The following is a 16,503-nucleotide window of genomic DNA, read 5'->3' as shown; positions in this document are numbered from 1 at the left end:
TAGACTGCTGGGCCTCACCTGCAGTTTGATTTAATAGGTCTGGGGTGGAGCCTGAGAAAGTGCATTTATAACTAGTCCCAAGTGATGCTGCTGCTGCTGGTCCAGGGACCACACATAAAGAAAAAACAGAACCCTCTCTTACAGATAACCTGTGAGAGGCCAGGCACCAGGCTTCTGTACTTCAGCCCATTTAATTCTTATAATAATTCAATGAAGTGAGTATAGTTTTACCAACATTACAGGTGAAAAAATCACAAAGTTGTGCATGATCACATAATTAGTAAGTGACTGAACCACTTCCTCTGGTCTTCATTTCTCTCATTTATAAAACTAGGATGTAATTCCTGCTGGTAACATAGTACAGTGGAAGCTAGTTTCAAGAGTAAGACAAATCTGGGCTCATCAAACAATAGCCACATGGCTTTGTGTAGGTTATGCTGAGTCTCAGTTTTCTTAGCTTTTTAAAAAGGGAATGCAGCAGACATCTGGGTTTGCCTGTTCAGTATCTCTTTTTCTCTTCTTTAGGTAACAGCCCCATTTCTGTGGAGGAACATGAGGCCACACACAGATGTCAAGAGAAGAAATGGACAGCCTAACTCTATACAGCCCCTGAATTCACATCTGTGCTCTCCAGTTATGTGAGACAACAAAGGGTCTTTTTCGCTAGTCTGAGTGGCTTACTGATACCTGCAATCAAAGTATTCTGGATAAATACAAATAATCCACCTCACAGAGTTACCATAAAAACTAAATATGCCTGGTACACATAAATTTCAAATAAATATTTGCTGAATGCATAAAGAAATGATGATCACATGGCAAGCTCTCACAAATACTAATTTCCTTCCTTCATCTATCCCATATCTCAGACACTTTGTAGGAATCAAATGAAAATGTGTAATTCTTTGCAAAATGTTCTCAAACAAGTGTAAGGCACTATAACTGTTTCCATCTTAATTAGACTATAAGAAGATCAAGAACACAAAACATTTTCTTATTAAATAAACTTTTATTTGGGAATGATTTCCAATTTATAAAAAAGTTGTATAGACAAAACATCTCTTCTTAAAAGTAGAGATTAAACTTATTTGGTCCTATTATATCTTAGAATGACTTATTATGTGATACAATAATCAGAACTTCACCTCTGAAGAACAACATTATATAGTTTCATTATGATCAAATATAACTTGCATGGGTTTTAACTACAGCTAGAGCTGCTGATCTAAATTCAAAGTTGGACTCACCTCCAACAAGCTGAAATTTGGATATAGTAACCCTAGACCTACTGAATCAGAAACTGTGGGTAGGGCCCAGCACTCAATGGTTTAACAAGCCTTCCAGGTGATTCTGATACACACTCAAGATTGAGACCTGCCCTGCATGTCTCTGCACTCTTTCATCCCTCTCCCAACCATCAAGACCAGTCCCTTCATCTTCTTATGTTAGTCAGAGTTACCAACAACCATAAGGCCACTTCCTTGAACCTTTAGCAATTGGGGTCTTTTAAATCCTGCTCAAATAGAATGTCATCTCTATCCCAGGGCACAGGCCTCCCAAATTAAGCAAGCACTGCCACAAAACAAGCATAAATAAAACTCAGAAATATATACACAGGGAACTTAATGGTGGTGGGATTATAGGTGGTTTTTATTTTTTTCTTTGCACTTTTTCTCAACTTCCCAAATTTTCTACAGCTTACGCAATAAAAACAGGCTATTTTAAAAAGCAGACTGAAGGGGAGAAAAAAACTGACATCTTCTATCATTTGGAGGCCTTGAAACAGCCCCTCCAGGGCCCCTAACAGTTACCTTGAGGATGTTTTGGCACTCAACAAAGTCACTGTGGAGGTGGCTGGTTGCGTACAGCTTAAGGAGCAGCTGAGGAATTCCACTCCATTTGGACTGTTTGTCCCTCTCCGTCAAAAAAGTCTCAGTGAACTGTAAGTCAAAAGAAAAAAAAAGGATCATTTTATTGGCGAGGAAAGAACTACTAGCATATATGGCAAAGGAGAGCAGCTGGCTCCTAAGCCCACCCAGGACAAATAATTCAAAGGTCTCTTTCTAGAAACCTTCAAAAAATCCCCCGCAGCCTAGAAGGTAAAAGTCCAGCTCCCTGTTTGTGATACATGTCCTTCCTATTCTATCACCCACTTTCCTCTCTAGCTTCATCTCTTTCCCAATGCATACTCTAGGCTCCAAACGTACGTCTTTCTGCCTCTCTGCACATGCTCTCCCCCTGCCACCTGTAGGGGGAAACTAAAGTGAAGGTGGAGGCAGTAAACACACACATATACAGTTGACCCTTGAACACAGGTTTGAGCTGCATGGGTCCACTTATAGGAAGGGTTTTCTTCAATAGTACATACTACAGTACTACACAATCCGTGGTTGGTTGAATCCACGAGTGCAGGGGAACTGCAGGTTTGGAGGGTCAACTCTAAGTTATACACGAATTTTCAACAGTGGAGAGTCAGAGCCCCTAACCCCCTGTGCTGTTTAAGCCTCAAATGTACTACCACAGAACATCTCTAGATGTCTTCCCTACCTGGAAAACTCCTTCTCCTCCCTGTCTTTTTTTTTACCAGGAAAGCTCTTTCTACTTCAAAATGCAAGCCAAACCACCAGAAATTTTCCTTGATAGGCCTTCCCCTCTCCTTTCTAAGAGTCTGGGGCCTTATCTAATATTCATCCTAGTGTATCATAATTACTGGTTCACTTGCCCACCCCCTCCTACAGACCACAAGCCCCTTCAGGCTATATTTATTGTGCACACCTTTCTCTCAAAGAATGCAAGGCACAGAGCAGGGAATCAGTAAATGTTTGAAGGCATGAGCAATAGTCTTCTAGTCTAATGACAGGTTCATTAGTCAATATGGCAGCTTCCACTAACACATTTGGGACATAACATTAAAATGCCAGAGTGAATTATTTTCATGTACACTTGTCCCTCAATGAGATCAAAAGCTCCTTGTAACTGTTATTACAGGACATGTATGTCTTCAATAACATCTTAGTCTATCCTGATGCATATCAATCCTATGATCTTGGACAAGTCCTACTATTCTTCTTGAGCTTGTTTTATGAGATTGTAAAAATAAGATAATACAGGAGTAATGAGATGTCTATCAAAGTAATATGTAATAGGGTGAACCATAGGAAATTACCATCTCTGTAGGTCAAAATGATTATCAGAAATTTTATATACTTCAAGCAAGTTCAAATCAAGGCAAGCCCCAGAACAATGAAAAAATATCTTTCCTTGAATTCAGAAAATAGAAAGCAATGATAGTTTTATGGGACTCAGCAAAAGCAGTTCTTACAAATTTATAGCTATAAACATTCATATTAAAGGAGAGAGATCTCATATTATCTGATCTTCCACCATGAGAAACTAGGGGGAAAAGGAGCAAACCAAATCCAAAGCAAGCACAAGAAAATTAAGATCACTGCAAAAATAAATGATACAGAGAACAAAAAAAAAAAAGGGAGAAAAATCAACAAAATCGAAAGTTGGTTCTTTGAAAAGATCAGTAATACTGAAAATAGTTACACTGACTACCTTACACTGACTCAAATTGTTACATTCAGTAATGTAAAAGGGGTAATACTACCAAGCTTAAGGAAATAAAAAAGTCATTACATAATGACAGGAGTCAATTCTCCAAGAAAACAGCAATCCCTAATGTTTATGTACCTACCAACAGCACAGCAAAATAGGTAAGGCAAAAACTGATAGAACTGCAAGGAAAGATAGACAAATCCACTATTTAGTTGGACTTCAACACACTCCTAGTAGGCAGAAATAATTAAGGATATGGCTGACTTGAATTAAATTATCAATCAACTGGATATAACTGAACTTTACAGAATACTTTATCCCACAGCAGCAGAATACCTATTCTTCTCAAGCTCACATGAAAATTCACCAGGAAAGACCACATTCTAGGCCATAAAACATACCTTAACAAAATTTTCTTAAAAACAGAAATCATACAAAGTATGTTCTCAGACCACAATAGAATTAAACTTGAAATCAATAACAGATAGTTACAAATCCCAAAATATTTGGATATTCAACACATTTCTAAATTACATATGAGTCAAAGAAGAAGTTTCAAAGAGAAATTTTTAAATATTTTTGAACTAAAGGAAAATGAAAATATAACTTATCAAAATCTGTGAGATGCAGTAAAGGCAGTGCTTAGAGGAAAATTTATAGTACCGAAAGCATGTATTGAAAAGAAAACCTAAGATCAATCATCTAAGCTCCTACTTCAGTAAACTAAACTCAGCAATTTAAGCCTAATGTAAACAGAAGAAAATAATTATAAAAATGAGAGCAGAAACCACTGATATTCAAAGCAGGAAATCACTAGGAAAAACTAAGGAAACCAAAAGCTGGTTCTTTCAAAAATTCGTAAAATTGGTAAACCTCTAACCAGGCTAATCAAGAAAAAAAGAGAAAAGACATAAATTACTAATATCAGAGAAGTAAGAGAGGTACATCTATGTTCACAGCAGCATTATTCACAATAGCCAAAAGGTGGAAACCAAAGTGTCCACTGGCAGGTGAATGGATAAACAAAATGTGATATATACAAAGGAATATTAAATGGTATGTTATTTAGCCTTAAAAAGAAAGAAATTCTGATACATACTACAACATGCACGAACCTTGAGCACATTACACTAAGTGAAAGAAGCCAGTCACAAAAAGACATATACTGTATCATTCCACTTACATGAGGTACCTAGAGTTGTCAAATTTATAGAGACAGAAAGTAGGATGATGGTTGTCAGGGTCAGGAAGAGTGGGAAGAAGGGGAGAGAAATGGGGAATTGTTTAATGGGTACAAGGTTTAGTTTTCCAACACAAAGAGTTCTGGAGACCGACTATACAACAATATAAATACTTAACACTATTAAACTGTATGCTTAAAATGGTTAAAATGATAAATTTATGTTATGTGTATTTTTACCACAATTTAAAATAAATAAAACAAGCATCACGTTATTGATCCCTTTAAATATTGAAAGGATAAAAGAATTATATGAACAACTCCATGTCCACAAATTTCATTACTTAAACAGATCATTCCTTGAAAGACACAAACTATCAAACTCACATGAGGAGAAATAGGTACACTGATAAGCCTGTATCTATTAAAGATACTGAGTTAATAATTTAAAGAATGGGCAAAGTCTCTAAGTATATACTTTTCTGAAGAAGATGTAGAGACGGCCAATAAGCGCATGAAAAAATGCTCAACAGCATTAATTATCAGAGAAATGCAAATTAAACTCAAAGTAAGACACCACTTCATACCAATGAGGATGGTTACAACTAAAAAGACAAATAATAGTAAGTGCTGGCTAGAGTGTAGAGGAATTGGAATCCTCACACTCTGCTGGTGGGAATGTAAAATGGTGCAGCTACTTTGGAAAAAAGAGTTTGGCAGCTTCTCAAGAAGTTAAATATAGTTACCATATGACCCAGCAATCCAGGTAGGAAGCCAAAAGAAATGAAAACAATGTCCACACAAAAACTTGTACACATAAATTCATGGCAGCTTTATTCATAATAACCCAAAAGTAGAAAAAAAAACAAACTAATGTCCACCAACTGATAAATAGATAAATAACAAATGGTATACCCATATAGCAGAATATTATTTGGTGATAAAAAGCAATGAAGTACTAATACTTGCTACAACATGGACAAATCTTAACATTATGCTAAGTGAAAGAAGCCATCCATAAAAAGCCATACATTATTTGATTCTATTACTATGAAATGTCCAGAATAGGTAAATCCATAAAGTCAGAAAGTAGATTAGTAGTGACCTAGTGCTGAGAGGAGGTAGAGGGCAGGAATGGGGAGGGAACTGGGCAGTGACTGTTAATGGGTATGGAATTTCTTTAACGGTGATGAAATTTTCTAAAATTGACTGTGGAGATAGCTACTGTGGAGATTAACTTCATGTATATAGTAAAAACCATTGACTTGTATACTTTAAATGGGTGACTTATGCAGTATGTGAATTATATTTCAACAAAGCTGCTATAAAAATAAATCGTGGACATAAGGAACTTTATGGGGTGATGTAAGTGATGTAAATGTTCTAAAATGACTGTGGTAACGTCTAACTATAAATTTCCTAAAAATCACTGAATTGAACAGCTCAATGAGTAAATTTTATAGTCCATAAATTATACCTTAATAAAAGCTCTTTTAAAAAAGAAACATTTAAGATTTCTGGTCAAGATGGCAGAGTGGCAGGACCACGAGCTCACCTCTCCTCATGACTACAACAAAACCACAACTGAATGCTAACAACCATTGAAAAAAAGACTGGAACCTAGCAAAAAAGATCTTTTGCAACTGGAAACATAAAGAGGGAACCACAGCAGGATGGTAGGAGGGGTGTGTTTGTGATATAATTGGGCCCCATATCCCTAGGGTGGGCGACCCACAAGCTGAAGATTCGTTAAGTCACAGAGGCCCTCCCACGGGGGTGAGAGCTCTAAGCCCCATGTCAGGGTCCCCAGCTCCAGCCCTGGCATTGGGAAGAAAAGGAGACCCCAGGACATCTGGTTCTGAAGGCCGGTGGGGCTTGGTGCCAGGAGCCCCACGGGACTGGGGGAAAAGGAGAATTCATTCGCTTGGAAAGCGTACACAGAATCTCATGTGAGCCAGGTCTAAGGGCAGAGGCAGCAATTTCATAGGAACGTGGGCCATGCCTGCCTGCTGGATTTGGAGGGTCTTCTGGGGACGTGGGGGATGGCTACGGCTCACCCAGGGGACATAAAAGCTGGTGGTGGACATTATGGGAGTATTCATCTACATGAGCTTTCCTGGAGGCCGACATCTTGATTGGAACATTAGCACCTGAGACCTAGCCCCACCCAATAGCCTGTAGGGAAGCCTCAAGCCAAACAACATACAGGGTGGGAACACAGCCCCATTCATTAGCAGACTTCTCAAGCCACAAAGGCCCTACACACCAGAGGTCCAGGACCAAGCTTCACCCAGCAGGGGGCAGGCACCGATTCCTCCCGCCAGGAACTCTGCTTAAGCCTCTAGTCCGGCCTCATCCCCAGGGGCAGATACTAGAAATAAGAAAACAATAATCCCAAAGCCTGTGGAAGGAATCCACAAACACACACAAAGATAAACAACATGAGGCGGCAAAGGAGTATCTCCCAGGCCAAGGCATGAGATAAAATCCCAGAAGAAATAAGTGATGAGGAGATAAGCAATTTACCTGACAAAGAGTTTAAAATAATGATGGTGAAGATGTTCAGAGAACTCAAGAGGAGTAAAGATGCACAGAGCGAAGTCTTAAGCAAAGAGCTGGAAAATATAAAGAATACCCAAACAGAGTTGAAGAATAAAATTACTGAAATGAATAACACACTAGAAGGAACCAGGAATAGACTAAATGAGGCAGAAGAAGAGATCAGTGAGCTAGAAGACAGATTGGTGGAAATCACTACGGCAGAACAGAAAACAGAAAAAATAAAAAGGAATAAGAGAACTCTGGGACATGAAGCACTCTAATATTTGCATTATAGGGGTCCCAGAAAGAGAAAAGAGAGAGAAAAGACCTGAGAAAATTTTTGGAGAGATACTCATTGAAAACTTCCCTAATTTGGGAAAGTCACTCAAGTCCAGGAAGTACAGAGAGTACCACACAGGATCAACTCAAAGAGGAATACACCAAGGCACACAGTCACCAAATTGACAAAAATTAAAGATAAGGAGAAAATATTAAAATTAGCAAGAGAAAAGCAACAAATAACATACAAGGAAACTCCCATAAGGTTATCAGCTGATTTTTCAGCAGAAACTCTACAGGTCAGAAGAGAGTAGCATGATATATTTAAAGTGATGAAAGGGGAAAACTTACAACCAAGAATACTCTATCCAGCAAGGCTCTCATTCAGACTTGATGGAAAAATCAAAAGCTTCACAGATAAACAAAAGCTAAATGATTTCAGCACCACCAAACCAGCTTTACAACAAATGTTAAAGGACCTTCTCTAGTTATCAAACCATAAGAAAAGAAAACAAAAAGAAGAAAGAGAAAAAAAAAAGACCTACAAAAGATTGCTTTGGCCGTTTGGGGTCTTTTATGGTTCCTTATAAATTCTGGAATTGTTTGTTCTAGTTCTGTGAGGAATGTTGTGAGTATTTTGACGGGGGTTGCATTGGATCTGTGGATTGCTTTGGGTAATGTTGCCATTTTGATAGTGTCGATTCTTCTAATCCAAGAGCACAAGAAATCGTTCCATTTCTTTGTGTCATTTCAGTTTTCAGAGTATAAGTAACCTCCTTGGTTAAGTTTGTTTCTAGGTATTTTGTTCTTTTTGATGCAATGGAAATGTTTATGTCAGTTATAAAATTCTGGTTTTTGAAGTGAAAAAAAAGTGAATGAAGGGCTGCAAATGGCAAAGTATCCTTCTTTCTTATGGGTGAGTTGTATTCCATTACATATATGTATGCTGCATCTTCTTTATCCATTCACTTATTAATGTGCACTTAGGATGCTTCCATATCTTGGCAATTATAATGTTGCTGTTAATAGCAAGGTGTACATATTTTTTGAATTAATTCTTATTTTGTGATTGGCTTTATTCCTTTGATAACTATGTAAAGCTAAAGCGCTAAACATTCTTAGAAACAATGAACAGTACATATATGTAAATTTAAAAATATATGTGCAGTGGAAAAAAAAGGTGCTATCAAGCCACGAAAGACATGGAAGAAATTTAAAAGACATATTACTAAATGAAAGAAGCCAGTCTACAAAAGGCTACAAATTGTACAATTCCAACCAAATGACATTCTGGAAAGGCACAGCTACAGAAACAATAAAAAGATCGTGGTTTCCAGGAGTTTGGGGAGAGGGAAGGAGGGATGAATAGATGGAACACAAGGGATTTTCAGGACAATGAAATTATTCTGCATGATACTATAGTGGTGGCTACATGTCATCAAGCATTTGTCAAAACCCATAGAACGTACAATATCAAGAGTGAACCCTAAAGTAAACTACGGACTTTGGTTGATAATAATGTGCCCGTGTTGGTTCATCGATTGTACCAAATATGCCACACTGATGAGGGATGTTGAAGGTAGGGGAGTATGTATGTATGGGTGGAGAGGGCTATGTGGGAACTCTCTATTTTCTGCTCAATTCTGCTGAAATTGCTCTAAAAAATTAAGTCTATCAGATAACTTCAAAAAAAAAAAAAAAAGGCAGAGACGTGGAGGAAGTTGGGTTTGGGGGAGCCATGAGGATCTCTATGGAAAGAGCATTCCAAGTAGAAGGAATGACAAATGGAAAAGGCTCTGGGGCAGGAGCATTTGGGACGAGTTCAAATATCGGGGTGGGAGGCCAGTGCGGCTGGAACACGAGCAAGTCTCCCTTGCCCACATGCGTACAAGCCAGTCTGAGTGCCACCTCCTGGTCCCCTCTGCACCCTAATTTGCCTGGCCTGAAGCCTCCCCAACACTTCTCCCTGAGTTCGACACAGTGATGCTCTGCCTGCCCCTCCCACTCCCCAGAAGCAGTTACTCCAGCACAAAACAGGATGTGGTGTCACAACTGGCCATTCCCATTTGTCACCGGGAGAGGAATAAACTGCACCCTAGTTTGTAAAAGGATGTACATGAAGCCACCTCACCTACTACTTACTGCATGAGAAACTGTGTGCACAGAGGGGTCAGCACCCTGTTGCCAAGGTGCCAAATCCAGTCTGATGCCTGTTTCCATACAGCCCGGAAGCTAAGAATGGGATTTACAGATGAACACTTACAATTGATTTGATCTTAGGGAACACTAACTCTGAACCCCAAATGTAAGCAGTTACTTGGAATAGTTAGCAAAATATTATTATAAAAAAAATTCCATTCTTCTATTAGTACACCTGCATAAGAAGGAAAAAAAAAACACTTAAAAAAAGAAGAGAAAAAGGAACAAAGAAGAGGTGGGACATCTAAAAAGTAAACACTGCATTAAGCAAGTATATTTAAATCCCCAAGTATTAGTTATTACATTAATAGCAAATGTACTAAATGCGCCAATTAAAAGACAAAGTTTGTTATACTGCTTGCCTAATAAACAAACGTCTTATAGAAAGGCTGAAAATAAAAGAACAGGAAACAATACACAATGCAAACACCCACCAAAAGAAAGGTGGTATAAGTGTATTAAAATCAGCATATGAGACTTAAGGCATAAAGTATTACCAGAGATAAAGACATTTTATGACAATAAAATGGTTAACTAGGACAATCTAAACAGTTCTAAATCTGAGTGTACCTAATAAACAAACCCATAATCATAGTGGGATATTTTTATAATTTCTCTCAGGAACTGATATAAACAAAAAACTAGTAAAGATATATAGGGTTTTAACACAATTAAACAAAATGGACCCACTACAGCACTACATCTGATAGCTACTCTATACATTTTTTGCAAGTACACAGAACATTTACAAAATGACGAGTTGTTAGGCCATAGAGCAAATTTCAGCACATTTAAATGAATCGAAATACAGACTATTTCAGTGCAATCTGCCTAAAGTCTGTAACAGAAAGATAACTATAAAACCCCCATATTTGGAAATTAAGAAATACACTTATAAAAATGCATAGGTCAAAGAAGAAATCCAAGCACAAATTTGAAAATATTCTGAAATAAGTGATAATGAAAACACTACATGTCAAAATTTGTGGGGTGCAACTAAAGCTACGACTAGTGGTCAGATTAAACCTGATATCAAAACCTGCTGAAAGGAAAATTATAGGCCATTCTCACTCATGAACATAAAAGAGGAAGAATCCTAATAAAAAAAATTAGTGAATCAAATTTACCAACCCATAAAAGGGATGAAATTTTGTACCAGAAATTCAGATTTGGTTTAATACTTAAAAATTTTACTCAGTGTAATTCATCACATTAATAACACAATGGAAAACAATTATATGAACATCTCAATTGATGCAGGAAAAAACATTTTGATAGACTTCAACATCAGAAACCCAGTAAAGAAGTGAACTAATAACAGTATCTACAAAAAACCTTCAGCAAACATCATACTTAATGGCTAAATGTTTAAGCCTCTCCCCCTCTCAGATCAGGAACATGCCACTTCAATTCACTGCACTAACAGCACAGCAAGGCAAGCAGATAAAAAAAAAAAGATAGATGTAAGACTGGAAAGGATAAAATAAAACCTTCATTTGCAGACAATATTTGCAGATGATCGTACACATATACAATCCAAAAGAATCTAAAAGTAAAGTCATAAAATATAGGAGCGATATAAAAATCAATCTTGCTTTTATATTACAGCTACTGCTAGAAAATACAATTTTAAAAACACTATATACAATACCATCAAAACATGTCAAATGCCAAGGAATAAATCTTAACAAGAGTTATGTAAGACCACTTCATAGAAAACTATAAAACATTATCAAGAGAGATGAAAGAAGACCAAACCAAAGAAAAAGAGGGGGGAAGGGCAGCGGAGGGAGAACAAGTGTATTGCACTGAAAAGACTGAAGGCAATCACAATTAAAATTCTGATGTAAAAATGTACAAGTTCATTCTAAAATGTATATGGACATGGCAAAGGGCCAAGAATAGTCAAGGAAATCTTGAAGATAAGTAGAAGATACTCTTCCAATTCAATATACTATAACCAAAATCAACATATAAAAATCACAGAAAATAAGACAGTGTGATATCAGCATAAGGATAAAAGGGCAGACCAGTGGAACAGAAGAGACGGAAACAGATGGAAAACAAACACTAAAGAGCAATGAAGAGTCTTTCCAATAACAGGTTAACTAGCTATCTATGTGGAAAAGCTCATACCACACCCCAAAATAAATTCCAAGTAGAGCATATATTTAAATGGAAAAGGTAAAACAATAAAGCTTCTAGGAGATAAATAATCTTCATGACCTTAGGGTAAGCAAAGATTTCTTAAACAGAATACAAAAAGCACTAACCATAAAGGAAAACAGCAATACAATGAGTTGTGTTAAACTTAAGCACTTCTGTTCACCAAAAGGTATTTTTAGAGACTGAAAAGGCAAGCCACCAAATGAGAAAATATTTGCAAAACATCACTACAAAGGGCTCATATCCAGGAAATGAAAAGAACTTCAAATCAATAAAAAAAGAAAAAAGAAAAATCCCATTAGAAAAATGTGCAAAAGATTTTAACAGGCAATCTAGAACCGAGGAAGTCCAAAAAGGGCAATAAACTTCTGAAAAGGTGCTTAACCTCATTAGTCATCAGGGAAACACAAACTAAAACCATAATGAGATACCACTGCACAAACACTAGAATGACTAAAATTAAGAGGACTGGTAACATCATGGGTTAGCGAGAACATGGAACAACAGAAACTCACATACACTGCTGGTGGGACTGGAAATTAACACAACCACCTGGGAAACTGATTAACTGATGCTGAACCTGCGTATATCCTATAACCCAACAATTCTACTTCTAAGTATATACCCAAAAGAAATTGTGCATATAGGCATTAAAAGACATGTACAAGAATGTACATATAAGCATTATTCACAATAGTCAAAAACTGGAAAGATCCCAAATACTAATCAAAAGTACAATGAATTAATTGTGGCTTAGTATCATCAAATACTATACAGCACTGAAAATGAATGAACTGTAGCTTCACCATCATCATGGGTGAATCTAACAATGTTGACTGAAAGAAGGCAGACTCAGTGAATACTATTTGACTTTATTTATATAAAGCATAAGAACTAGTACAACTAAATGCTATGCTGTAAGTCAGACCAGTAATTTCATTTGGAAAGGAAGAAGAGTAGGGACTGGCAGAGGGTACAGAGGTGATGTGGCAGCTGCTACATAGTTGATGATTCTGTTATTGTTCATTGAGCTGTGCATTTACTTTTTGTGCATTTTTATTTGTGTGTTATATTTCAACACAAAAAGTCTTGTAAGCACCTGACACAAAATATTCTGTACGTACCGATCAAGGCAGGATCTCTAGAATACATTTTAAGTGAAAAAAGCTAGATGCACAATAGCATATACGGAAAAAGATATATACACATGCTTTTCTAAGTTTAGAATGTCCCTAGAGGGATACACAAGACATCAATAATCATAGTTGCCTCTGGGAGTAGAGCTGGAGGGTGCTAGTAGAGGTGGTAGTGGGCTACTTGCAAGGAGACAACCTTTCTACATATACACGTGCACATGTTTTATCTATTCAAATTAAGTATTACCTCTGCTGGGGATGGACTGACGTGAAAGGGGCATTAACCGTACTAATAATATCTCAAATTTGGCGGTGGGTACATGGTTATTGTGGTAATACACTGGTATTATTTATTATAGCTTTTCACAGGTCAACTACTTAACAATACACTTAAAAAAAATCCAAGTCTCTCCACAATGACACACTGTGGATGCTCAATAAATGTTACCTTCCCCACCCTATTCCCAAATACCTGAACTTATCTCCCACCTATCCCCCACAGGAGAACTTCACTTTCTCTCCTGTCTTCTAATGGCCAATTTTGAGGGCTTTCTCAGTGGTGTTCTTAGTGCCAGAAGTATCTCCACTACTCTGTTAAAATTCTACTCATTCTTCAGAACCAGCTCAAGTCTCACCTATTCCATGAAGCTCTCCAAAGCAATCATGGCCCAAACTTCACAGGAGAAAAAAAAATGCCTTTTAAAAATAGGAAGCCCCTAAGAGAACATTAGGTGCAATCATTCTGCAGAGGGTGTTAATGTCAGGTGATAGACATGACTTTACTACGGTTATTTTATATATATGCATCTATATATATATTTTATTGAAGTATAGTCACTTTACAATGTGTACAATTTCTGGTGTACAGCATAATGTTTCACTCATACATATACAAACATATATTCATTTTCAAATTTAGTTGTTATATATTTTAACGTGTATCTACACAAAGTGTCCTCACAACGAATAAAAAGACCTTCATCAATGCATATCATAGTTAAATTTCAGAGTACCAGAAAAAGAGATGATCCTAAAAGCTCTGAGGAAGTGAGGGGTAGGAAAATAGGTCACATACAAAGGACTGGAAATCAGAACAGAACCTCTTAACAGTTACACCAAATGCCTGAAGACAATGGAATAATACCATTAAAAAATTAAGGAAAAATAACTTCCAACTGAGAATTCTATATCCAGCTAAGCTAAATATGCAAGTGTAAGAATAAAAGACATTTTCAGACATGCAAGCTTAAAAAAAGGCTACCTCCCATATACTCTCTTAGGAGGCTACAAGAGTTCCTTTTCCAAGAAAAGGGAACATAATATTCAGAAAACAGAGGCTCTAGAACATAAGAAAAAGAAAGAAAATGCTCTCAATTTGGTGAAGAGAAATCCTAAGAATTCAGCTGTGCAGCTGTTCTAGCGAGTAACTAGTCCAAACTGGAGGACAGAGGGTTCCAAGGGTTCAGAATTTGGGAATAAATGATAAGAACAAAAAAAGAAAAGAAAAATTCTAAAGGATGGTAATTCTAGTGGAAAAAGCCAGACTCAAAAGGCAACAAATGGAATGGTTCCATTTCTGTGACAGCCTGTAAAAGGGTGCAAGAACAGGACAAAAGACAGAGGAGCAGTTGCCAAAGGAATGGGGTGGGGAAGAGACTAACTACTACCAGGGAATTTTCTACATCCTAACTGTAGTGGTGGTCACACAGCTGTATGTGTTTGTCAAAACTCATAGAACTACACACTAAAAGGGTGAATTCTACTATATTTATATTTACATCTCAACTTTAAAAATGGGAGGGAAAGGGCAGCTTTTAACTCTAAGAAAAACAAAAAATTATACAAAACAAATTGTTGTATACTATATGGCTCTGCTGTAAACAATTATACCATCATCCTAATGTAAATACCTAATAACAACAGCCAAAATTGATATACCTACATTAGAAGAATGATAAAGACCAAATGTATCCCACAGGGTGCTGTGAATTAAATCCTAATCTTCTACAAGAGGGAGAAAGGATAATTTCTTTAAATAAAAAAAAAAAAAAGCAAAGTCAAGCAATAGCCTTATAAAAATGTTATTTAGAAGACTGGCTCTTCTGTTTTGTTTCCTGGACCCTTCTCCAAAAGAAATAACGTGACTGCAGTTGTCTGGGGCCAATGGAACTTGGGGGTGAAAAGTGAGGACACCACTGTTTTTTGTTACAAGGTTCATGATACCCAAACATCCTCCAAACTATTCCAAATATTCAACTTCATAAGGAATTTCTTTTTCTACTGCTAGTTTGTCTTACACGGCATTTGCTGTCACTTTAAAATAATCATCTAGATATTGTTTTCCTTGTGAACAGCTGAGTAGTGTGATGAAAGAGCCACCATCCAGGCGTCTTCAAAGTTGAAATTTTGGCAGGTGTCATATGGGTTTTTTCTCTTGGAGTACTTGTGGTTTAACAGTTTATAGGAGTGATAATCTCTTACATCATGCTGCCTAAACTGTCAACATGTTTAGTGAATGTGACACCTCCAGCCATTTACAATTTTCATTGACTCATTTTGTCTTTATTTGCTTTTCTTTTTAAAATAATTCAAGGCTGAATTCCATAAACATAAAATGTATATCTTATTTGTTTAGTCCTAAGATATCTAATGCTTCAAAATATATTAAGAACAAGTACATATCCCTCTTAAAGAATAATTAATGAAGATTAAATATCTTTAGTTAATGAAGATTAAAACCTTGTTGGATTATTTTGACAACAAACGTTAACCAGTGAGTGCCTGTGTCCACTTAAATGGGATTTGTTTTGTTTCAATATAATTAGGAGTGAATTTTATCGTTTGTGAATACAAAAACTTTGTTTTTGTTATTTCTGTTAAAATGTTATTTATAGTTTTTGATTAATGAGAATTTATCCTATCCAGGGGGTTTTCAGTATCAAATTATCCTTCAAAGACAAAGGAAGACTGTATCTGACTTGTACCCCTAAGTTTCACAAATATTAATGCTTAGAACAAGGTTAAAACAAGTAGTGCCTATTGAAATTAAAAAAAAAAAAGAGGGGTCAATATACAGAAAATATAGGATATAAGTAACACTCGGGTAGAATTTAGGTATGCCAATAATCATGAAGGAAGCAATGACTGGCATTTGGGAAACAGAACAAGGATGTCATACCTCGCCTGTTACCAGACTGCAAAACTGAAGTACTATCTCTAGGGGTGGTGGGTCGTGACCTGTGAGAGTTGCTCTGCCTAGCTTATCCCTCAACTCCTACTGATCATGCAGGGTCTTGTGCACCCCTGGTAAGGAATATGGATTTGATTCTAACTGCAAAGGGATGCCACTAGAGGGTTTTAAGCAAAGGATTATAAGATGTGATTTGCTTTAGGGATCAAATGTACTGATAAATGCGAACAGGCTCTGTAAACACTAACGCA

General features: G+C 36.8%; 1 protein-coding gene across 5 annotated transcripts in view; it reads right to left on the bottom strand.

Annotated features, from left to right (window-relative positions):
- TRPC4AP (transient receptor potential cation channel subfamily C member 4 associated protein) overlaps positions 1-16,503 on the bottom strand; it is a 61,995-nt gene that overhangs the window by 41,946 nt on the left and 3,546 nt on the right. For all 5 annotated transcript variants that reach the window (XM_031433941.2, XM_031433939.2, XM_031433937.2 and 2 more), the window contains exon 2: positions 1,812-1,940. In XM_031433941.2, the coding sequence (XP_031289801.1) occupies positions 1,812-1,940 (129 nt within the window). The remainder of the gene's footprint in view (positions 1-1,811; positions 1,941-16,503) is intronic.

The sequence above is a fragment of the Camelus dromedarius genome, chromosome 18 (genome assembly GCF_036321535.1).
Source record: "Camelus dromedarius isolate mCamDro1 chromosome 18, mCamDro1.pat, whole genome shotgun sequence".
Lineage (NCBI taxonomy): Eukaryota > Metazoa > Chordata > Mammalia > Artiodactyla > Camelidae > Camelus > Camelus dromedarius.
Note: the sequence above shows the minus strand (reverse complement) of the source record. Positions and strands in the feature narration are given on the sequence as shown.